Source organism: Aethalodelphis obliquidens, unplaced genomic scaffold (assembly GCF_003676395.1).
Source record: "Aethalodelphis obliquidens isolate GAN/ISIS:26980383/991018 unplaced genomic scaffold, ASM367639v1 scaffold105, whole genome shotgun sequence".
Taxonomy (NCBI): Eukaryota; Metazoa; Chordata; class Mammalia; order Artiodactyla; family Delphinidae; genus Aethalodelphis; species Aethalodelphis obliquidens.
Genome location: NW_020838049.1, coordinates 2,877,786 through 2,903,080, shown reverse-complemented (window position 1 = coordinate 2,903,080; position 25,295 = coordinate 2,877,786). Strand labels below are relative to the sequence as shown.

Below are 25,295 nucleotides of genomic sequence, written 5' to 3'. Positions count from 1 at the left end.
ATTTTTGCTTCAGTTTACTTTGAATGTGAACAAGATATTAGATTTTTACCAGTTGATTATGCATCAACTTCAAGAAATCTCTTCTGTGCAAAAGAGAAAGGTTTAATCAAAAGTGTTTCTCATCAGAATGAATAGAGCTAAATGCCGTGTGCTGCCACTGATCATCAGAACACAAAACCTCAGGTGGTTGGCTGGCCTCCCTCTTGAACTCCCTTCCTCTCACCTTTTACTCTCAGGACTGATTCACGAAAAAGTAAGGGAGCAAACCTGCCTGTCATCACCAGTTTATGTATTGCTAAAATAATGTGTCCTGTCATGGCTCCTCTGAAGTTCCCCAAGTACAGGTTCTGGTTTGCTGGGGGGAACAATGTTTAAATTCCAAGTCACCTTTCAGCTCTGACCTATTTTGTAACTTAAATTCCATTTTCTTAGACAACTGAATGCCCTTTATGGTGCTCCTTAATTATGCAAATTGCTGTTATTTTGTGTACGCAAATGATCCTTTAGAAAACATTGAGCTATGAATGTGGTGGCCCAGCTGCTGCAGGGTTAGACCACAGGTATTGGCGGAAGCCCTCATGGGGTCTGAAGCTGCGGTGAGCTACCCTGGACTCATCCCTCTGAAAGGCAGGAATTCACACTGGGACCAAGACGTGGTGATGACAATCTGCAAACCCCAACAGGAAGGTGGGGTTTGCTATGTACGGGGTGAAATACTGAGTCACGACCTTCTTCCTGCAGCCCCACAGGAAGATCAGCCAAAGGTCTAGGCATTTGTCGCAAGTGAACAAACCCTGGCCATCCCACACTAATGGCCTGGGGCCGAGTGCTCTTGTCAGTTGAAACTGGTATCCTCAGAGCCCAGCTAAATCCTAACGAGTCTTCCCCAAAGACACCCATTCCCACTAACTGCCCCCTTTACAGCCCAGCAGCATCACCACATGGCTGCTTGTTGGCACGCTCTGTCATGTTTTTCGGGCTCCTCAACCAGATAGGCTCCTATTGGTAGGGACGTACTCTTCCTGTACACCGCATTCACTCATCTGGTCCCTTTGCCAGCATTAGAATGGCATTGAGCACATAGTAGATATTCAATAAATACTTCATTATTGACTACTCAATCAATTGGGAGGGGAATGTGCTCTTCAACCAAAGATATTATTCCTTTTTTGACCAGCAGTATATGGGAACCGAACATCTAGCATGAGGTTACCTGTTTCTCTTTGTGCCGTTTGCTTAAGATAAACTTTTTGGCAAACACTCCACTAATCCTTAGAAAATAGGAGCTTGGAGATGCTAGGGTTATCCTATAGGGTCCCTGATACATGGCTAACAGAAAATAACAGAAACACTTCATGCTGTCTTGAGTAGAAATACCTGGTTAGGGCTGAGTTGGCCAGGTAGAGACTGGGGTGCTGAATGAAAAGGAGTCTCAAACATCAATGAAAATGCAATGCCATAGGGAAAACATGGTATTCCCCAGCTCTTCCTGCTTTGCTAAGTAGATCAGAATGCAGGTGAAGACCAGCCTGCCCTCCAAGGAGCAGGGGTCTCAGACTACTTGTCCCTAAGGCATTTATTTTCCTGAGTAGCTTACAAGGGCTGAACTGAATTGCTAGTGACGGTGCGGCCTCCCATCGCCCTCTTTCTCACCCTGCGTCAGTAATTGCCTGGATTCTCTAATAAAATGCTGAACAAACAGTTAACATGTATTGCTTTAGAGTCCACCCACAGCCTTGGCCAGCCCTCTTGCACACAAAGGCTGGGGAGTCACAGAAGTTGAAGCAGCTCAGGCTGGGCCCAGGCCTCCTCAGCAATCCCAGTTGGAAGGGGCAGTTCCAGCAAATGCTCTCACCCAATGTCTCCGGCAAGATTACTTTCAGCTCGGATCAGGGCCTGGGGGAACAGCCCTGTGACATTTATTAACCCTGGGGACACCTAAAAATGCATGACAGAAGTCCCTGAAGGAGCAATTCCTTCCCCGGGTGTGCTTGGAGGCCTTCTTTAGGTCTGACCTGATGGGGGAGATGAGTGACTTGCTTCTTGTTGGCTGAGCAGGATCCCCTACTAGCTCCCCAGCCCCTTGACAAAACGGGACTCATGGCAATACTTACCCCAGGGAGTGGCTTTGAGGAGTAAATGAAGGAGTCCTTATAAAAACAACTTTTTGGTGTTCGTACTAGTGTTACATAAACATGATTTCTCATGATTTGAATGTAAATCAGCTGATTCTGCTTTTTAAAAAATCGTCAATTCATACTATTTTAATCAAAGCCTGATTACTAGTTTCGAAATGTAAAACAGAGTAGGATTTATAGAAATAGCCAGATATAAATTGATAATTGTCCTAACCCATTAAATATAAGCCTCGATTGGTATTATAACTCTCTTCCTAAACCATTCCCTTCTCCCACCAGGAGCCCCTCAGGTGCCAGCAAGCCCCAGTTCTCAGCCTTGTCCTGTCTGCAGTTCAAGCAGCTGCCTCTCAGGAATGGCCTGTCCTTTTGCATTTCCTTCTGTCGCCTGCTTAGTTGGGAGCTGCTGACAGCCTGGACTCCTCACGCTAACATGCTGACCCGGCTCCAGAACCAGGAGTGATGGGCCACTCTCAGAGGAGGCTCAGAACGCCTTCTCCCACTACCTCCTGTGCTCACACCTTTCTTCCTCCAGGTCGGAGATAGACCCAAACATGGAGACAACATGATGTTCTATGTACTTATACTGCATCTCATCCTGACACAGTTCTCCCCCAGTCATAAGAAAAAGTAGCAGCTAAAAATCAAGTTACTAAGTTCAAATCCAACTTTAAGAAGTTGTTTTGTATTGAATTGCCTATTTTCAAGCCCAGCAATTGTACAATTTATTCTGGCGAGTTGTTTCTTAAAGGGGAAAAGCTCTTTCTATCTCTGTGTATTTTAAACACATGCAAATGTAATAGAACAGCTTTCAAGTGAAATTATATGTAACTATGAGAAAATATTGGTAACTATTTGATCTTGAGACCTGAGGTAGGAAAGAACATTTTAAGCATAAAAGCAAAAGAAGAACCCATAAATGAAGGACTTTATAGATTTGACTACGTGAAAATGGAAAACTTTAAATACTCCCACCAAAAAAACCCCCAGCAAACAAAATTAAAAAATAACACCCAGGGCTGAATGGTGTGGTGTAAAGAACATGAGTTTTGGGAGTCAGATACAGCTAAGTCTGATCTGAGTGCCAATTCCTTCACTCACTGGCTCTGTGTCCTTGAGCAGGATGCTCTCTAAGCCTCAGCGACCTGTCTATAAAATGGGAATAATCATAATAATGATAATAATAGCAACTACCTCATAAGGTTGTTACTAGGATAAGGACTTTTTTGACACACATATGTAAAGCTCTTAGCATAGTGCCTGGCAAGTTTTAGGTTCTCAATAAATGTTATAATCATTACTAAGGGAAAAATATTGCAACATGTGTAATACACTAAAAGCAAATAGCTTTTCTATATAAAAGGTATTTGTAAGTTAGTAAGAAAAAATTTTTAAAAACAAATTAAAAAATGAGTTAAAACATGAAAAATCTCCCACAATGATTTCAAATCACCAATAAACATATGAAAAAAAATTCATCCTCACTGTAATCAAACACCTGCAGCCCCCTCCCTGATGTTAGGGATGCAACCTGTCCCAGGGTTGGGTCCCGCTTATTTATTTATTTATTTATTTATTTATTTATTTATTTACTTAGTGTCCTACAATTCAACTAATTCTTCCTTTCAAAAACTTGTGTTTCAGGTGTACAGTATTATAGTTCAACATCTGTGTACAGTAGAGTAGACTACCATAAGTCTAGTTACCATCCATCAACACACAGTTGACTACTTTCACCCAACCCTCCAACCTCCTTCGCCTCTGGTAATCACTAATCTCTTCTCTGTATCTATGAGTTTGTTTTATTTTGTTTCTTGGGTTTTTTGTTTAAGATTTCACACTTGAGTGAAATCATATGGTATCTGTCTTTCTCCATCTAATTTCACTTAGTATAATACTCTCAAGGTCCATCTATGTTGTCACAAATGGCATGACTACATTATGTTTTATGGCTGAATAGTATTCCATTCCATCTTCTTTATCCATTCATTCATCGATGGGCACTTAGGTTGTTTCCATATCTTGGCTATTGTAAATAATGCTGCAATGAACAAAAGGGTGCATATATCTTTTCAAATTAGTGCTTTTGTGTTCTTCGGGTAAATACCCAGAAGCGGAATAGCTGGGTCATATGGTAGTTATATTTTTAATTGTTTGATGAATCTCCATACTAATTTCCATGGTGGCTGCACCAATTTACAGTCCCATCAATAGTGCATAAGGGTTCCCTTTTCTCCACATCCTCCCCAATATTTATTATTACCTGTATTTTCAATAATAGCCATTCTAACAGGTGTGAGGTGGTATCTCATTGTGGTTTTGATTTGTATTTCCCTGATAACTAGTGATGTTGAACATTTTTTTCATGTGCCTGTTGGCCTTCTCTATATCTTCTTTGGAAAAATGTCTATTCAGATCGTCTGTCCATTTCTTGAATCAGGTTTTTGTTGTTGTTGATGTAGGAGTTTTTAAATATATTTTGGAAAATAACCCCTTATCGGATATATGATTTGCAAATAACTTCTACCATTCAGTAGATTGTTCTTCGTTTTGTTGATGGTTCCCTTTGCTATGCAGAAGCTTTTTAGTTTGATTTGGTCCCATTTGTTTATTTTTGCTTTTGTTGCCCTTGCCTTTGGAGTAAGATCCACAAAAACATAGCTAAGACTGACGTCAATCAGGTTACTGCCTATGTTTTCTTCTAGTAATGGTTATGGTTTCAGGTCTTTCTTTCAAGTCTTTAATCTATTTTGAGTTAATTTTTCTGTATTGTGTAAGATAGTGGTCTAGTTTCTTTCTTCCTTTTTTTTTTCTTGGCATATGGCTGTCCAGTTTTCACAACAATATTTACTGAAGAGACTGCCTTTCTCCATTGTATGTTCTCTACTGCCCCTTTGTCATATGTTAATTGTCCATATATGTGTAGGTTAATTTCTTAGTTCTTAATTCTGTTCCACTGATCTATGTGTCAGTTTTTGTGCCAGTATCAGTATAGTATAGTATAGTATAGTACAGTATAGTATAGTATAGTATAGTATAGTTTGAAATCAGGGAATGTGATACTTCCCCAGCTTTGTTCTTCTTTATCAAGATTATTTTGGCTATTCAGGGTCTTTTGTAGTTCTGTACAAATTTTAGAATTATTTGTTTAAGTTCTGTGAAATTTGCCATTGACATTTTGATAGTGATTGCATTGAATCTGTAGATTGCTTTGGGTAGTTTGGACACTTTAACAATATTAATTATTGCAATCCATGAGCACAGAGTATCTTTCCACTTATTTATGACTCCTTCAATTTCTTTCATTAATGTCTTGTAGTTTTCAACATATAGGTCTTTTACCTCCTTGGTTAATTTTTTTATATAAATTTATTTATTTTATTTATATTTATTTTTGGTTGTGTTGGGTCTTTGTTGCTGCACACAGGCTTTCTCTAGTTGTGGCAAGTGGGGGCTACTCTTCGTTGTGGTGCACAGGCTTCTTATTGTGGTGGCTTCTCTTGTTGAGGAGCATGGGCTCTAAGTGCACGGGCTTCAGTAGTTGTGGCTCATGGGCTCTAGAGCGCAGGCTCAGTAGTTGTGGTACATGGGCTTAGTTGCTTCACGGCATGTGGGATCTTCCTGGACCAGGGCTCGAACCCGTGTCCCCTGCATTGGCAGGCAGATTCTAAACCACTGCACCACCAGGGAAGCCCCTCCTTGGTTAATTTTATTCCTAGGTATTTTATTCTTTTTGATTTGGGTTTGCATTGCTAATGGGTTTGTTTTCTTAATTTCTCTTTCTGATAGTTTGTTCTTAGTGTATAGATATGTCACAGATTTTTTTTTTTTTTTTTTTTTTTTTTTGCCCACACCAAGCAGCTCTGAGGGATCTTAGTTTCCTGACCAGGGATCGAACCTGGGCCTCCTGCAGTGGAAGCGCAGAATCCTAACCACTGGACTGCCAGGGAATTCCCACCACAGATTTTTATATATTGATTTTGTATCCTGCTACTGTTCTGAATTCATTTATTAGTTCCAACAATTTTTTGATAGAGTCTAGGGTTTTCTATGTATATTATCATGTCATCTGGAAATAGTGACAGTTTTTACTTCTTCCTTTCCTATTTGTATACCTTTTATTAATTTCTCTTGCCAAGTTTCTATGGCTAGAACTTCCAATACTATGTTGAGCAACAGTGGTTAGAGTGGGCATCCTTGTCTTGTTTATGATCTTAGAGGAAAAGTTTTCAGCTTTTTGTTGTTGAGTGTGATATTAGTTGTGGGTTTGTCATATATGGCCTTTATTATGCTGAGGTATGTTCCTTTTATACCTACTTTGTTGAGAGTTTTTATCATTAATGGATGTTGAATTCTGACAAATGCTTTTTCTGCATCTATTGTATTAAAATATATCTAGTCTAAAATGTGAAGTGGATAGCTGGTGGGAGGCAGCTGCATGGCACAGGGAGATCAGCTCGGTGCTTTGTGACCACCTAGAGGGGTGGGATAGGGAGGGTGGGAGGGAGACACATGAGGGAGGAGATATGGGGATGTATGTGTGCATGTGGCTGATTCACTTTGCTGTACAGCATAAACTAGCACAATATTGTGAAGAAATTATACTCCAATAAAGATGTTAAAAAATAAAATACATCTGGTTTAATGTGTCATTTAAGTCTGCTGTTTCCTTATTGATTTTATTTCTGTATGGTTTATCCATTGATGTAAATGGGGTGTTATAGTTCCCTACTATTATTATATTGCTTTTAATTTCTCCCTTTAAGTCCATTACTATTTGCTTTATATATCTTGGTGCTCCTCTGTTGGGTGCATATACATTTATAAATGTTACATCGTCTTACTGGATTGACCCCTTTATCATTATCTAATGCCTTTCTTTGTCTTTTATTACAGTCTTTGTTTAATGCCTATTTTGTCTGGTATGAGTATATCTACTCCAGCTTTCTTTTCTTTTCCATTTACATAGAATATTTTTTCCATCCTTCACCTTTGGTCTGTGTGTGTACTTACTTCTTCTTTTGTTTTTTTTTGCAAAAATCTTACCTCTTCTTCTTCTTTTTTTGTTGCACTTTTTTTAAACTTTTTATTTTATACTGGAGTGTAGCCAATTAATAATGTTGTGATAGTTTCAGATGCACAGCAAAGCAACTCAGACATACACATACACATATCCATTCTCCCCCAGACTCCCCTCCCATCCAGGCTGCCACATAACATTAAGCAGAGTTCCCTGTGCTATACAGCAGGTCCTTGTTGATTATCCTTTTTAAATATAGTAGTGTGTGTGTGTACTTACTTCTGAAGTGAGTCTCTTGTAGGCAGTATATAGATGAGTCTTGTTTGTTTGTTTTTTTCAATCCATTCAGCTACTTTGTCTTTTGATTGGAAAATTTATTCCATCTACATTTAAAGTAATTATTGACAGGTATTTACTTATTGCCATTTTGTTAATTGTTTTCTGGCTGTTTTTGTGGTTCCTATTTGTTCCTTTCTTCTTCTCTTTCTATCCTTGTGTTTTGGTGGTTTTCTTTAGCAGTATATTTCAATTCATTTCTCATTTTCTTTTGGGTATTTACTATAAGTTTTTTCCCTGTGGTTACCATGAGGTTCACATACAACATCCTATGTAAACAGCAGTCTGTTCCAAGTTGGTAGCAACTTAAATGTGAACACATTCCAAAACTTTATATTTTTACACCCCTCCACATTTTATACTTGTGATGAGACATTTTAAATCTTTTAATTTTATGTATCCCTTAACTAATTATTTTAATTGTAGTTAATTTTACTACTTTTGTATTTTTAACATTCCTGGTTGCTTTATAGGTGATTATCCACCAGCTTCATATAATATTTACTTTTTCCAGTGAAATCTTTTACTTTCATACATTTTCATATAATTAATTAGTGCCATTTTTTCAGCTTAAAGAATATTTTTTAAATATTTTTAATATTTTTAATTAAATTAAATTAAATTAAAATATTAATTTAATATTTTAATATTTCTTATAGAGCCAGTTTAGTGGTGGTGAATGTCTTTAGCTTTTGCTTAACTGGAAAACTCAATTTTTCCTTCAATTCTGAATGATCGCCTTGCTTGGTAGAGAATTCTTGATTGGAAGCTTTTTCCTTTCAACACTTTGAATATGTTATGCCACTCCCTTCTGGCCCATAAGGTTTCTGCTGAAAAATCTGCTGATAGTCATATGGGGTTCTTCTTGTATGTAACAAGTTGTTTTTCCCTTGCTGATTTTAAGATTCTCTCTTTATCCTTAACTTTTACCATTTTAATCATAATTTATCTTAGTGTGTGTCTCTTTGGGTTCATCTTATTTGGAACTCTCTAGGCTCCCTGGTCTTGAATGTCTGTTTCCTTCCCCAGATTAGGAAAGTTTTCAGCCACAATTTCTTCAAATAATTATTCTGGCCTTTTCTCTCTCTCTTCTCCTTTTGGAACCCCTATAATGCAAATGTTATTCCACTTGATGATGTCCCAAAGTTCTCTTAGGGTATTCTTCATTTTTTTAAATTATTTTTTTCATTTTGCTGCTCTGTTTGGGTGAGTTCCATTGCTTTGTCTTCCAGTTCACTGATTTCTTCTACCTCATCCAATCTGCTGTTGAACCCCTCTAGTGGATTTTTTTCAATTCATTTACAACTTCTGTTTGGTATTTTCTTATATATTCTATCTTTTTGTGAAATTCTCACTGCATTTGTCCATTCTTCTCCTGAGTTCAGTGAGCATCTTTATGATCATTATTATGAACACTTGATCAGGTATATTGCTTATCTCCATTTCACTTAGTTCCTATTTTGAGGTTTCGCCTTGTTCTTTTAATTGGAACTTATTCCTCTGTCTCTTCATTTTGCCTAATTTTCTGTGTTTATTTCTATGTATCAGCTACCTTTCCCAGTCTTGAAGAAGTGGCCTTATGTGGGAGATGTCCTGTGAGGCTCAGAAGTGCAATCCCACCTGGCCACCAGTGCCAGTAATCAGGGGTGTCCCCTATGTGGGCTGCATGTGCCCTCCTGTTGTGTCCAGGTTGTAGCTACTCCTGCGGTACATTGGTGGGTGGAGCTGGCCCCATGAATGGTTGTGCAGCCTGGTTGTGGTGGCTGTTGTATGCTGGTGGGTGGGGCTAGTCCTTGAAATGGCTGTGTGGCTGCCACGGTGGCTTCCATGCACTGGTGGATGAGTTATTGCACAGCTGGCTGTAAGGCCTGGCCAAGGCACAGGGGTAGGCAGGGCTCTTGGTGGGGCATGCCCATTGATGCTAACAGGTTATATAGAGATTTCCAAAATGGTGCCCTCCAGTGCCAGTATTAGCAAGGCAGCCTGAGATCACAAAAATGGCTCTCGTCAGTGTCTCAGTCCCAGGGTAGTGTCCCACCTGGTTCCTGCCTCTTTGGCAGATACTTCAAGATTAGTAAGTGGGTCCCCCTCACCTATGGTCCAGGCACTTTCAATCTGGTGTTTTTGCACTGATTTTCAGGTTGAGTGAGTCTGTGCATGAGCTCTTTAAGCTATGGTTTTCTGTTCTCTGGAGTTCCATAATTTTCCTGGACATATTTCCTGTTGGTTTTCAAAGCCAGGTGTTTTGGGTGCTCATCTCTCCTGTGCATGATCTAAGGGCTGGGGTGCCTCATGTGGAGCTCAAATTCCTTGCTCCTCAGAAAAAACTCTGCCTTTGTGATCCTTCCCGATTGTGGATTTCCATGGCTAGGGTGTGGTTTTTTTCCTTGGCATGACCATATTTCTGTTTCTCTTGTTCGCCTTGATGTTGTCCTTTTACCTTTTGTTCTGGAGACTCTGTCATCCAGTTTTCATGTCCTTTTTAGAGGGAATTATTCCGTATGTAGTTGTAGATTTATTGTGTCTGTGGGTGGAGGTGAGTTCAGGATCTTCCTATGCTGCCACCTTGAACCCTCTCCTGGGCCCTCCTCTTTTAAACATCAAACTACCAAGCCTCTAATATCTTCTCCCACCTGATCTGGCCAATGATTCTCCAATTTAGGATGTATTAGAATCACCTAGAGTGTAATCTACATACAGATTTCCAGACTCAACCTCCACTGATTCTGACTCAGCAGATCCAGAATGTAGCCCAGACATCAGCATTTTTAAACAGATGCTCCCAGGTCTCTTTGATGAAGATGACCCCCACCCACACTTTGAGAAGTTCTACCCTGTACCATCAAAAACAAGGGCTTGTTCCAGCGTCTTTCAGTTCCTGCAGTCTCTCTCTCTCTCTCTGTTTTCCTCTCCCAGAAAACTCCCTAAGAACTCAGACCTTGAGAACACAGTCCTGACTAACGAGGTGGGGCTCTTTTTGTTCTTCTCCTGATGATTCTTCAGCAATTAAAAAAAAAAAAAAAAACCAGAAAGGATCACAGGGTAATTTCTCCATAAGTCACCATGCTTTGTTAACTTATTGACGTGCAAACCACTTTTAAAATTAGAGTTTTTATATCTTTCTGTATTTTCCAAGTTACTATAATGGAAACATTAACAATCAGAAAAAAGTTGCAAAACTCCTAGTCATTCTCACACTTCGTATATCATTCTAGCGGTAGCTCTGATGTCGCTTTCCCAAAAGTCTTTCTTCCCCATCTCAGGTTGGAGATGTTCTTATCTCCCCCACAGCATCCCTCACTTCTCCCATCAGGGCACTCTTGTCATCGCCTGGTTACTTGTTTGTTCCCCACTAATTGTAAGCACTTCGGGGAGGGGAAGTATATATCTTGTTTATTTTTATAACCTCAACACATAGCCAATAGCTTTCCACACAGTAAGCTGTGAATGAATGAATTCTTCATTCCTCAGCAGGAAAGAGAACATTCAAGAAGCTAGAGGCGGGCTTCCCTGGTGGCGCAGTGGTTGAGAGTCCGCCTGCCAGTGCAGGGGACACGGGTTTGTGCCCCGGTCCGGGAAGATCCCACATGCCGCGGAGCGGCTGGGCCTGTGAGCCATGGCCACTGAGCCTGCGCATCCGGAGCCTGTGCTCCGCAACTGGAGAGGCCACAACAGTCAGAGGACTGCGTACCACAAAAAAAAAAAAAAGAAGCTAGAGGGAAGACTGAACATGTTAAATAGCAAATTAAAAAATATTAAAAAACACCCAATTCCAATTTATAGAAATGAAAGTTAGAATGTCTGAGGTGAAAAGTACACTGAGTGGGACTAAGAGCAGAAGAAAGATTAATGAATTTGAAGACATAACAATAGAAACTAGACAAAATGGAACACATGGAGAAAAAAGACTTAAAAAGCAAACAGGTCATCAGTGAGCTATGGAAAAACTTAAAGTAGCCCAATACATGTGTAATTAGAGTCCCTGGCTGGCAGGGTGGGCAGAAAAATATCTAAAGAAATAATGGCAGAAAATTTCCCAATTTTAATGAGAACTATAAACCCACATTTCCAATAAGCTCAGCAAAACACAAGCAAAAGAAACATGAAGAAAATGACACTAAGGCATATAATAATAAAACTGCTTAAAACATTCAGTAAAGGGTAAATCTTAGGAGCAGCCAGAGGAAGAAAAGACACAACCCACAGAGAGGAACAAAGACAAGAACAGCAGGCTTCTCATTGCAAACAGGCAAGTGAGAAGATAGTGGGGTGACGTCTTTCAAGTACTAAAAGGGAAACATTCTCAATTCTATATTCAAAATAATTTTCAAGAATGAAGGCCAGGACTTCAGACATTTCTTACATCTCCCTCTATCATGCTCCACCTAAAACGAACCACCTGCCATTCAAGGGCCTTTTTCCCTTTCTGAAGCCATGCCCATCTCCCAAGTTTCAGCTCAAATGCCACCTTCTACTTGAAACCTTTCTTGATTGCCCATTGGATTTTATTCTTACTTCTCTTCGGGTCTTACTATCCTTCGTTCTGTCATATGTGCTTGAGGATTTTCCCCTCCCACTAGCTGATGAGTTCCCTGAGGGCTCCTTTCTTGTTTTTCCTATCACCACAGTGTGCACCCACACTGCCTGGAACAGGCGCTTAGCATCTGTTATACTGACTTACATATTACCTAATCCCTGAAAGATTTCTTTCAAACTTCTTTCCAAGGTATTTCTGACGACTTAGAAGTACCTATTTATTCATTAACAAATACTTGATAAGTTGGGCCCTATGTTTATAAAGGTAAGACAATCTCTGGGTGCAAAAAGCTTGCAATATAGTTAATTAATATAATTTGTTGTTTATACAAGAGTTTTAAGTAAAATAATCTGGGTTTAATAAGAAGTAGATAGACTCTTGGTTAGAAACTCCCTGTGTCCAGGTCATGAGTATTATCATGCTCAGCATCTCCACTATTTCCTGGGTATACCTCCAACTGGAATTCCTTCCCTCCCAGACTCTGGTATTCAGCTGCCTCTTCAATATCTTCACTTGAACATCTAACAGAAATCTCAATGTCAACATACCCCAAACTGAACTCCTGATATTCCCCTCAAAATTACTCCATCTGCAATTCTTCTATCTCATTAATGGCAATTCTATCTTTCCACTGCTTGGCCACTAACCCTGAAGTCACTGAACTCCTTTTTTCCCCCCCTCATATTCAAGCTGTCAGCAAATTCCATCAGCTGGACATCAGATATATCTAGACACTGTCCATTTATCATTCTACTGCTACCACCCTGGCCTCAGCCACTGTCTTTTTTTACTGCAGTAGCTAAATAAATGGCCTCCCTGCTACCACTGCCCACCCTCCCCACACAGAGAGTCTAGTCCCATCATAGTGATCCTTTGAAAAGGCAGGTCAGATCATATCACTCCTCTGCCTAAAATCCTCCAAACACTCCCCATAAAGGCTTTACAACAGCCTGCAAGGCCCTACTTGAACTGGTCCTCTTGTCTTTCCTTCCCCCAGTTATCCTCTCCCAGTCTTCTTGCTGTTCCTTGTGCTCTGGGGACACTCTCCTATCTCAGGGTCTTTGCACTTGCTGTTCCCTCTGCCTAAACAGCCCGCCCCTAGATTTCCACATGGCTCCCTCCCTCACCTCCTTCAAGTTTTTGCTCAAATGTCACCTTCTTAGTGAGGCCTTCCCCACCCAGAAGACTTCCAGTTGCATCTTCCCCTTCCTGCTCCCTAGTCCTCAACGCTGCTTTATTGCTCTTCACAGCACTCATCACTTTCTAATATTGTAGATAATTTACTTACTTTGTTTCTTGTCGGCTCCTCCCCCCTTCCCCCATTGAACATAAGCCCCAACAGGACAGGGATTTGCATGGTTTGTTCATACTGTTTCTTGTGCACCCACAGTTGTGCCTGTGATATAGTAGGTGCTCAGTAACTACATGCCGAAACTAACACACACCTCCAAAACTCTTAGTATGAAAAGGAACTAGGTTCAGAGACTGTCAGATACCTTAGTCTATATTTGCCCTTGCTAAGTTGTGGATGCATTTTATGAGTGAAGAGGTATTCATCAAATACCTCACTAGAGGTCTAGCGAAGAGTAGAGATATATTTAAAGAGACAAGGTGACCAAAGATGACAAATTAGAGACCAAAACTGTACACAAACAAAGTTTTAGTTGTGTGATACAGACAGTAAGTGCAGAAGAGGTTAGGGGTGGAAGAGATGAGTGTTTTGAAGTGAGCTAAGAATCACTTGTCTCCCCCAGGTCTCTAATGGAGTTTTCTGAAGCAGGAGTACTGCTGGAATAATCTCTCACTAACTGTTAATAACAATATTTTGTGCTCACATTGTTTCCTTCAAGAAGCATCTTCAGTTAATTTTTGATTTTTATCTAAGCATTCTTATCTTCACCTTATAGTCAGAAAAGTATACATAAACCATAGTTAAGTAACTTGTCCAATGTTGGGGGAATGGACAAAAAATTAATCCATTATCCCAAACTCTGCCCTTTGGCATTCTTTGTACATAGCAAAAACATTTGTGAAGATGTTTTGTCAACCTACTCCCTGCTCAGTCTCCTCCTCCCTCCGCTCAGAGAATAGCTACAAGTGGTTAGCCCAGAAAATATTTAGAGGAGGCCCTTGGGTTGAGATGCTCACCCACAAAATAATTGTTGATGATGTTAGCATCAGAACACTGGCTGGATGGAACTGTTGGTTTGACAAACATGCTGTTCCTATGGGGTTCAAAAGATTTGGTCTATGAAAGGATAAATGCATGAGTTCACCTTGAACATGAATAAAATATTTGCAAATTATCCTTAGTATAATTAACGTCCCTAAATTCAATACCAAGCATATATATTGAACCCACGAACCATAAAAATGACTATCTGGGAAATAACATTCTTTCTAGAAGTCTGTGTGTTTCCCTTATGGCACCCGAGATGCCAGACCTTGGAGTTATTCTAGAACCTGCCCTTTCTCTGGCAAGTTCTATTGATTCAATCTCCATTGTTTTAATTACAAGGCTTCAAAAGTCCCTGAAGCACAAAAAGGAAGGATTTGAGAAATACTAAATATCAGTAACAACAAGCTAACATATATTGAGTTCTAGGCACCATGCTAAGGACTTCACATAGATTATTGAATTGAATCCTTATGATAACACCTAAGGTAGATACTACTGTCATTGCCTTCTTAAGAATGAGGAAACTGAGATTCAGAGAGGTTGAGTGATCTGTTAAAGGTCACACAGCTAAGAGGGGAGCTAGGAGTAAACACACATAAAGGCTTTCGGGTCTGCCTTTTAATTTTTAGACTTGTAAAGACCTCTCATAGAGAAGACAGAATTCTTCTTGGAAGAAATGGGTTCTCCTTTCCTTGAATATTCTTTTACCCTTCAGTTTTCCTTCCCTCTTTTTCCTCTCATATTCAGTCTCAAAACAAATTTAGCATCCTCACTTCTAAACTAACCCACTTTAGGTTCCTCAATTCTGTCCATGATGCTACCATCTTTGGATGGATCTGGACCAGGTGGCTCCTTTCTCTTTCTTATATCCAATTAGTTCCCAACTTCAATGCATCCTTATTTCTTGGTATTTCTAGGATCTATATCTTCTCCATTTCTGATGCCATCACCTTAGCCAGACAGAACCATTTCCTGCCTGGACTAATGCAATAATTTCCTAACTTTCTTCCTGTCTCTTGTCTCTCCCCTGTGCAGTCCTTCCTGCATTGTACAGCCAGATCTGTCCTATAAAACCACATTCTTCATGATTGCCCCTTGAAAAATGCTCCCAATTGCCCATAGATTCATTCTCAACTTTTCAAAAGTAGAAATTCAAGGATCTCTCTCATGTAGCCATCTTAATTCCTCTCCCACAGCCCAAACTCCCCAGTGCAGGAAAGCTTCTTGCTCTTCCAAGCCTTGTACTACGTTCATTCCTGTCCCTAGACCTTGGCTCAAGTTATTACCTGAACTTGGAATGATTTTCCCTCCTTGCCTGCTCAAATCTCACCAACCCTTCATTGCCCATTACAAGTTCTGTCTCCTCCATGAAACCTGCCTTCATCACTTTAGTGAGGATTGATTTTCTCTCTTTGTCACTGCCCTGATGCTTACTGTAAAGGATTTTTCTCTAAAGGTCTTCCTGTTCACAGGGATTGATTCCAAGGTCCTCAAATGCTGCCTAAAGGGAGAAGGCCTTTTCTACCTTTGAGAGAAAGGATTCCAGACCCCAATCACACTAAGTTACTGAAAAACTGGGGAATTATTTTGCAGCTGCCAGCCCATCATTTTAGCTTGGGTACAGTTATCCACAATGCATTTCCAAGTCCTTCTCAGTTTTTACATACAGCCAATGCAGGATCTCCAAAGTTCCCAGCACTTTGATAAGCACAAGAAACTTTCTGAGTGGCAAGATGAAGGGGTTATTCTACCTATTGTGTTCAGAACAAATTGCATTTTAAGTGATCTTTAGTTGGCCTTGTTGTTTTAACTCTACCTTTCAGTAAAGAAAATTGTGTCTCAACTTTAGTCAGACTAGAAGTAAATTATATCTACTTAAAATATAGAGCTATTAAAACCCAAAGAGCTACATAAAAAAAAAAAGCAACTGATGGGCTGAAAAATGCTCCCTTTGTAGAAGAATTACAACCTAAAATCATCTTCTCGTTTTACACAACATGACCTTTAGTCTGTAGATAAAATGCATGTAAATGAAGCTTGAATGTCAACTAGATTTGGCCAAGGATTTTTTCTGGTGCGGGGGGAGGGAGGGAAGGAGAGTTTGAATAATGTAGATTTTTTTTTAAATGTCTTTTTTCCAGATAAGTATGTTTTATCAGATATAAAGACTATTTTGATAGTTCTCACATAGGTACCTATATCCTAGAGAACATGAGACCCCTAAGAAGTAAATTGTTCTCCTTTCTTAGAAGTTTTTTGCTCTACCTTCCACTCACATTTTGTCAATTTTCCAAATGAAAGCACCCAAAACTTTTTTCAGGACTGCCACCAACAGGAATCAGCAGGAGTTAACAACAGCTACGCCAGTCAGAAATGGGGTGAATGTGACTCTCTTCTAGTGGGTGTCAAACCTCGTCATCAGTGGCCATGAAGAAGGGGTGAGGCCCCAGGAAAGCCTGAACTGTTGAAGAAGGCTTGTTCCCATATCAAGGCTAATTCTGTTTTGTTTTCAATGACAAGATGATTTAGGTTGGTGTGATGCCACCCTAGGCTTCAAAAGGCCAAATATGATCCCGAAGCAGCAGCTGATAAAAGCACATATGATCAGACAACTTGGCATTCTGAAGAAAGTGGAGATGAAGAGTAAACCCAGAAACAAGATACTGAGGGCTTTGGACAAGGAGGGCTGCATGATAAAGTCATAGTGATTAATCTCAGTAACAGCAACAATGAACACTTACTGGAAATCTGACTATACCAGGCACTGTCCTTTACCTACATTATTTCCCTTAAACCTCCTAACAGCCCTATGAGGTGCATACTATTATCTTAATCTTACAGAGGAGGAAACTGAGGGTTGGGGAAATTAAAAGACTTGCCCAAGGTCACCCAGCTACCAAGCTGTGGGCCCGGGATGAGAATCTGTCTGACTCGTGCGTCAGACGACTGCCACAACATACCTCAGGGAAGCATCAGGGAGAGAGAATTGGGCTGCAAACCTGACTGTGAAGAAGGAATCCCAGGTCTCTCAAGTTAAGGGCAGGAACACAATGGCTGAAGGTGGCAGTAGCGCCATGTGGAGGTGAGCTTGGAACAGCCAAAGATGGATCCTGAGACATGGGCTTTACAGAGGATGAACAGCCCCTTGGCATTGGAAGACCCGTGATCTGAGCAGTTGTTCTGCAACTCACCCAGACAGGGCTCTCCGCCCAAGGATCTCAGCCTGTCATCTAGTGGGCAGTGGTACAAAATGACAGGCAGGTCTGAGGGATTCTGCTGTCTCCCCAGAGTGGAGTGGCACTTTTCCAGGGGGGCGACCATGACTTTGAGTTCATTTTATCCTTGGCACAGTGGCAGTGAAGGTTGAAGGAAAGGCAGGGAAACAGCAGAAAAAGATGAGAGTGGACAATTCACCAGGCCCAAGCAGGTCCATCCTGCTCAGGCTGTAAAGGCTCAGCAGGCTTGTTCCTGTTGCCCTCACCTCTGCTGCTTTGGCTAGAAAGAAGCTAGGAACTTTTGAATAGCCACAGGACCTGAGAGCAGGTCCAAATGGTTTAATGCCTTTCATGTGGTCAACACAACTTCCCTGTCCCTACGGGTCCAGATGCTCAGTCTTGACCCATTTGTTTCTCACATAAATCCTTAGAGAATCATGACAACTGTACATCTACACTGAATGCTTTATTTTCATGTGTGCAAAATATGTGTCAATGAAGAAAGTGTCTGAAGGATGTAGCTAAGGGGCCAACTCTCTCCTGTCTTCCTCACATACCATCATGACCTGATACGTGAGTGAAGTTTATGGGTGTGTTCACAGTACCAATACCAGACACAGTCTTAGCAGAGATGTAGCTTCAAATTCTCTCTTACCCTTGATACCTGGAAATGGCTTCTAACATGCAAATTAACCCCACAGTCAGGTGTGACATCCCAAGTGCCCACGTGCACATGCTGCTATGAGGAAGGCCACAGAAACCCACCTCCCAGTCTCTCCGTGTGGGTTATTACTTTGGCTGCCCAGTCTTTTTTTGTTCTGCTCTATCAGGCCTCTGAGCTCTCATTAGGGTCCACTTCATGTGACAGGACCTAATGGGGTATATGTTTCTCCCCTTCAACTGAAGAGAATAGATGGGGTGTGAAACAAGGCCTAGATATGGGGTTAAATGGGTGGCTAAAAGCTGTCCTAACACTGACTGCTCTTGACTTGGGAAGTCAGCTTATGGCGAGCAAAGGCTTAAGGGCTGGTTCAGCCCCACAGCCTCCCTCTAGAGTGAAACCACAGTCTCAGGGCAGCTCTGTCCTGGGCTCTGTTTCCTTGTGGGAGGTCTTAAACTCCAGGGTTAACCCTATGCTAGAAGAACCCCGATTTTACTAAATTAGCTCTCCAAAGGAACCATCCCTAGCACCCCTCCGTTCCCATGGACCACTGTCTAAATGAGAGGTTGGCAAAGTTTTCTGCAAAGGACAAGACAGAAAATATATTAGGCTTCGTGGGCCGTATGGTCTCTGGCGCAACTACTCAGTTCTCCGGTTGTCATGTGTCAAGCAGCCACAGACAGTACATAAACAAGTGGGCATGGATGTATTCCAGTAAAACTGTATTTATGGTTACTGAAACCTGAATTTCATATAATGTTCAGGTGTTGTGAAATATTATTCCTCTTTTTATTTTTTTTTTCCTATCCATTTATAAATTTAAAAATCATTCTTAAGTCATGGGCTGCACAAAAACAAGTAGCAGGCTTGATTTGACCTTAGGCCATAGTTTGTTAACCCCTGGTCTAAATCCTCAGCTTTTATACCCTGGAAGTGACCCAGTTCGAGTGGGAAAGGCAGGGGTTACCTTCCTTTCCTTCAAGGAAATATAGCATCCATACAAGCAGAAGTTGTAACTACAGGTAATGTAATTTTTGTCCCCTGTAAACAAGATAATGCATAGATCCATATAAGTGTACCTCATAGCAATCATCATGAAAAGTTCCGTTTGCTATAATGCATTACTGCTTAACATAGCTGGAATCTCCTCCTTGAGAATGACCTTCAGAACACATGTTTGTGAAAAGCCATAGTGACAGGAAATCTCCATCCTCCGAAGGTGGAGTTAATGTTTAGAGACAGCCAGAAACAAAACAAAATGAAACAAACCAAACCAAACTGAATGCAAAAAACCATCTCCATTTAACCACCAATAATGATAACAATGGCCTAGATACCACTATCCTTTCAGAACCAGGCTGGGAAATCAGTGGTGGGGGTGGAGGTTGTGCTGGAACTAAATAAAGCCATTTTTGTTCAAAACTACTCATTATTATGAGGTGAGCCTGCTGCAAACTAAGCTTGGAAGTCCTAACATGGCCCCTAACAATGTGAGTGTTGTTTGCCCAACACACTGCCAGTCAATTCAAAAACATTTTGAGGGAATTTTTGTCAATACTTCAAAGCCAAGAGATTTCACATAAAATGTCAGATTTTTTACTTTTCTTGACAAAATTAAAAGATCAGGCACGCTGGGCTCTCGTTCTCATACAGCAGCCACAGCAAAAGCCTCCCCTATAGACACAGCACATGAACCGTGGGCTGGAGCAGTCCCTACCATGCCCTATGGCCCCCAGCCCAGGGGCAGCTGCCATGCAACCTTGTGCTTATGGCCTTTTCACTCACGATAAGAGTAACACAATCACATGGTTCAAAAGTCAAAATGATGCACAAAGCTATGCAGTGAAAGGCTCATTCCCACCTCATCCCCACCCTCCCTAAGTAAATACTTTTGTTAATTTCATTTATTTTTTCCCCCTTCTTCCTTACACTTTTGTCACTTAAAATATATCCTGGGGATTGTTCCCATAGCAGAACACAGAGAATTTACTTATTCTTGTTTTACAGCTACCTCGTATCCCAGTGGATGTATAGGTCAGTTTATTTAACTAGTCCTGTAGTGGACACAGGTTAATAGTCTTCTCTTTTTACAAATATTCTGCAATGAATAACCATGTGCATACGTCATTTCAGAGGTGATAAAGTCTGTTGTGCAGGGTAAATTCCCACAAGCAAGATTACTGGGTCAGAGGGTAAATGGGTTTGTAATCCAAAGGTATTGCCAAATTGGCTTCCATATGGGTTGTAGCATTTTGCACTCCAAACAGCAATGCAAGAGCATGTCTGTTTCCCTTCAGTTTCCCCAACAGAATATGTCGACAAACCTTTGCAGTTGCCATTCTGACAGGTAAAAATTATATTTCAGAGCAGTTGTAATTTGCATTTTTGAATCAAGAGTTCTTTTCCTGTGTTTTTAAGAGAAATTTGTATTTCTTTTCCTGAGAACTATCTGTTCCATACTCCTACTGAATTCCTATTTCTGTTGCAGATTTCCCTATTAAATTCTTATCTTTTTAAATCAACTTCTAGAACTGCTATATATATTCAGAAGAGTAGCCCTGTACCTATGATATGAGCTGCAAATATTTCTTTCCAGTTTGTCATTTATCTTTTACCTCTGTTTATGGTGTATGCATTTGTTTTTATTGTTTGTGATGCAGTTTTGTTGTTGTGTGTGCCTTTTAAATGTGGTTAAATTTACTTATTTCATTGTTTGCTTCAGGCTTTTGAGTTATAGTTTGAAAGAAAGGTATTCCCCATTCCAAAATTAAAAATGAATTTACTCATATTTTCTTCTAGCAATTTTAGAGTTTCATTTTTTAAATGTAAATCTTTGATCTATTTAAAGCTTGTTAAGGTGCACATTGTGAGAAGTGAAACTTTCTTGGGTGCTCGACCTAAGATTTCAGGGAGGATGATAAAGCTACCAGAACATCAATAAGAGTGAGATCTGAAGAATGGGTGAGAAAGAGCAACTGATGAGAGGAAGAGGGAGAAGAGGGGTGGTGAGGGAGTGGAGACTAAACAGAAGCAGCATCTCCTGCAGGAGTTCCTGGCAGATGGGTTCCATTACTCATTGGTACCCAGGGCCCCTTTTATTACTTTTCTCCAAAGTAGCCACTTACTTTTAAAGATTTAATGTGTTTGGCCGTACCAAACTAACTGTACTTAAGTAATAATTAGTTATGTTGCCCTTTCAACAAAGTCATTTACAGCTGCCAATCAGTTTCCGGTCAGACTGTGCTAACCAGAATGACCACGCTGAGTTGATGTACTTTCAGCCAAAAGCACAGAACTTAGAAGTGTCAGTTGGCTTAAGAAGACTTTTTTGGAAGACTTTTTGAAATGCTGAAATTAGTCTGCATACAGCTTACTTCTTTGTTCCTAGATCTCTAAGGACATGGGGCTTCTGATTTCACCCTCATTCAAGACCTACTGGTGCTATATAAAAGGGCAAGGGAAAGTGTAGACTTCAACCTTCAAAAGTGGGCACATTGAACTCCATGCTGTACACTAAATAGTTCTCTTAGCAGCTTTTCTACTCAAGGTGTCCTGAGAAAGTTCTTAAAAATTGTTTCCTCATGTGAATAATGCTCTGTTCTGAGAAAAACAGAGAGTAAAAATGAGAAAAATCTGCAAAGGTGAATGGTGAGAGTGTTGCTAAAATAAAGTATGTAAAGGGCTTTTCACCAATTAAGTTGGTTCCTCTGCCCAAAGTAGAGGCCTCAAGGGAGAACTGATGAGCGTGCGATGCTTAACACAGCTGACCGTCATCAGGAAGGCATGCCAAGGTCCTTTGTGTTGGTGAGTGGGCACCACCCCTATCAATTAATTCAGAATCTCTGGGAGGTGGGGCCTAGGTATCAGTAATGTTTAAACTCCCCATATGATTTCAATGTGCAACCACTGCTCTGGAACGGTGTTATTCAAAGTGTTTTTCTCAGACCAGCAGCACTGATGTCAGCGGGAACTTGCTACAAACGCAGAAGCTCAGGCCCCAACTTAGACCTTCTGAATCAGAATCTGTATTTTAACAAGATCCCCAAAATATTCACATGCGCATTAAAGAAGCCATGGGCTAGAGGAGCTTTTCTCAAAGTGTGGCACCTAGACCACCTGTATGAAACTCATCAAGGGGTTGGGAAGGTGGGGGAAATGGGGATCAGGAAGGAAGCCAATTCTGGAGATTATAATTCTACAGATCTGAGGGTGGGGCCCTGAAATCTGCATTTTTAATATGTTCCCAGGTGATCCCTAAGCCTACTGTTTGAGAACTACTCCCAAGAGGAATATGATAGTGGCTTTCTCCTGGCCTGCATAGAAAGTCCCTCAGTGACTCCAAAAGGTCAAAGCACACCCATTGCAAGTGGAAGATGAGTTGGGGATAATCTACAAGTGCTTCTCAGCCTGACAAATGTAATGTTTCTGCTGACTTGCAACAGAGCAGGTGGTGGTAGTTAAATCAGCTTTCATATTGACACAGAAATGAGTCTCTGCGTTCTCTTGGGTTAGCGACCGAACAGGATGCAATTTGGATACATAAGCCTCTACCTTAAAAGCAGGATTAAAAATATAAAATGTTGATGTTCAGATGCATCCTTCTCAGATGATTTCAAAAACCCCTCAAAATGCGTGGTGGAGAGCCAAGAAAGAGTGAATTCTCTTAAGGAGATCTCTTTGTTTTACAGAGTTCTTTTTTTCGAAATTTTTGCTTGGGCCCAGATTTCTAAATGATAACGTGGGTAAAAACTGAATCCAGGAATGGAAAATGTGATCTTTCTCAAAAGATGTGTTTGAAGTGTGTAGTACTTCCATGTAGTTTTACTTTATCTTTTTTATATAAAATACTCCTTGATTGATTGATTGATTTTTGGCTGCGTTGGGTCCCTGCCGCTGCCCACGGGCCCTCTCCAGCTGCGGCGAGCCGGGGCCACTCTCAGCCGCGGTGCTCGGGCCCCTCATTGCAGGGTCCCCTCCTGCCTCAGAGCATGGGCTCCAGGCGCGCGGGCCTCAGCAGTTGTGGCTCCCAGGCTCACTAGTTGTGGCTCACGCAGGGGCTCCAGAGCGCAGGCTCAGCAGCCGTGGTGCAGGGGCCCAGCCGCTATGCCGCATGTGGGATCCTGCCGGACCAGGACACGAACTCTTCCCCCACCCTCCTCCTCCCCTCCCCCCTCCCCCCTCGCATTGGCAGGTGGACTCCCAACCACTGGGCCACCAGGGAAGTCCTCCATGTAGTTTTAAAAGCACTTCAGCTCATGTAAGATATTTTTAAACTTCTATAACAGGTTTAAGTGGATTTATCTTCAAATACCTAGGATTCCAAAATATGGCTCACACTTGACTTGAGGTGACAGAACTGAAATCTTTGTAATTTTAAAGTGAAATAAGACCATAGTGGTTGTAACGGATAATGAAATGAAATGGGGAACTGCAATGTGATCTAAATGTATAATTACTGAGTTAAAATCAGCAAAAGCAAAGAAAGTTAACACTAGAAAACAGATTTCTGAGGCTTTGCTTTAAATACTTTTTTTAACAGCAGTGTTTCTTAAACCTTCTGGGGGTAGTGCAATGGAGCCCCTTTGAAAATCTAACGAAAAGCTATGGACTCTCCCTAGATGCACGCGCCTGCGAGAGCACACGCTGACATTTTCTGAAGTTCCATAGACTTTTTAGAGCCCATATGATGAACCTCAGCTTTGACATTGCGTTTTAAGAAAATTGCGCTATGTTGATTTCCACTATTTTTAAGCACTTTAGACACAAGATTAAGTTTCTCCGTAGAAAGGTCCCGGGGTTGGTAAAATTAGGGCTGATTGTTTTCACTTAAACAGAGACTATTAGGTCGGCAGTCTTGTGCTGATGAGCCGAGGCCAGGTGAAACGCCAGACCACTAGATCATGCCAGGGAAAGAATCCCTTTATTGAAGAAGCCTGCGCTCTCTCAGAAATGCTACCTCCGTGCTCTCAGGGGGCCCCTACGAATTGCACAGGCACAGCCCGGGGCTGCTGTGGCTCCTGGCACACCAGAAGGTGAAAACTTATGTCCAAAGTTAGGAAGCAGGCTCTTAAAAACACTGCCTACTCCGCTCATTTATCTGCAGACTGAACGACGTCAGAGGTGGAAGACTTACCCCTTCACTCCCTCCCCCATTTAACAATGAAGAAACTGACCCCAGAGGGTTAAGGTGCTTGCCAAGGTGACTTCCCCAGAGGGCTCACACCCAGGACCTCTCCCCACGGCACCTTGCCGTCTGGCCGGGGGAGGAGAGGGCGTCTAGGGCTCTCTCCCCACACTGTACGCCGCTCACCCCGGCGGGGGCGTCAAGGGGAGCTGAGACCCCGCCTACCGGCACCATGGAGTAGGTCATCATCAACAGCATGTCGTGGCTCTCGGCGCGGATGTGCTGCGCCGGCTCCCCGCCGTGGCTGCGCTTGTTGCGCGCGGCGCTCACAGGATCTGGCGGTGGCGCGGGCGCCCGGCGAGGTGCGTGACTCAACTCCGCCAGGAAGGCGCGCAGGGCGCTGTCCTCGCGCTGCTCCCGGCCACGCTGCGCCTCCAGCGCTCGCAGCGCCGCGCTCAGCCCGCGCCACTGGCACAGCGCGAACACCGTGCCCACAGCATTGAGCGCCGAGAGCAGGGCCACGGCGGCCAGGGCGCCGCGCAGCCCCCAGCCCGCGTCCCCGCGGCCTCGCTCCGCGCCTCCGGCCATACTCTGTGCGCCTCGGGCCAGGTCGGGCAAGGCTCTGCCACCTTTCAACCCCGCAGCCTTTATACGCTGTGGGCAAGCTGTGGGCTGGTGGCAGCGCCGTGAGTCACGCCGCCCTTTGGCCTGGCTGGCGGGGCGGGTTGGGGACAGTAGTGGTGGCGCCCGAGCAGCCCGGAGGGACAGGCAGGCGGAGAGGGGGAGAGGAGCGAGTGGAGACAGTCCGCGGAGGGGGGCAGGGCTCACGCTCCTGGTGCCCGGCCAAGCAAACCAGCAAACCCGTCTCTCCTTCCTTTTCCCCCGCTGCCCTGCGCGTGGGCATTGCCGTGGCCCAGACGGGCAGAACGAGGGTCAGACTGAGGGGGAGAGCAGGAATTTTTATGGCCTGAGAAGTCGCTGGATTCCACCCCCTCCTCCCCCCACACTGCCCTCTCTGGAGAAAAGGATCAGCATGCCCAGATGCCAAGGCATGTTCCCCCTGTCCCTGGGAGGTCTGCTGCTGGGCT

The 25,295-nt window shown here is 42.2% G+C and overlaps 1 protein-coding gene across 2 annotated transcripts in view; it reads right to left on the bottom strand.

The window, feature by feature from the left end:
* Nucleotides 1–25,031, bottom strand: part of GLDN (gliomedin) — a 68,498-nt gene extending 43,467 nt beyond the window's left edge. For both annotated transcript variants that reach the window (XM_027096665.1, XM_027096666.1), the window contains exon 1: nt 24,433–25,031. In XM_027096665.1, the coding sequence (XP_026952466.1) occupies nt 24,433–24,795 (363 nt within the window). In that variant the 5' untranslated portion in view covers nt 24,796–25,031. The remainder of the gene's footprint in view (nt 1–24,432) is intronic.
* Nucleotides 25,032–25,295: the final 264 nt, after the last annotated feature.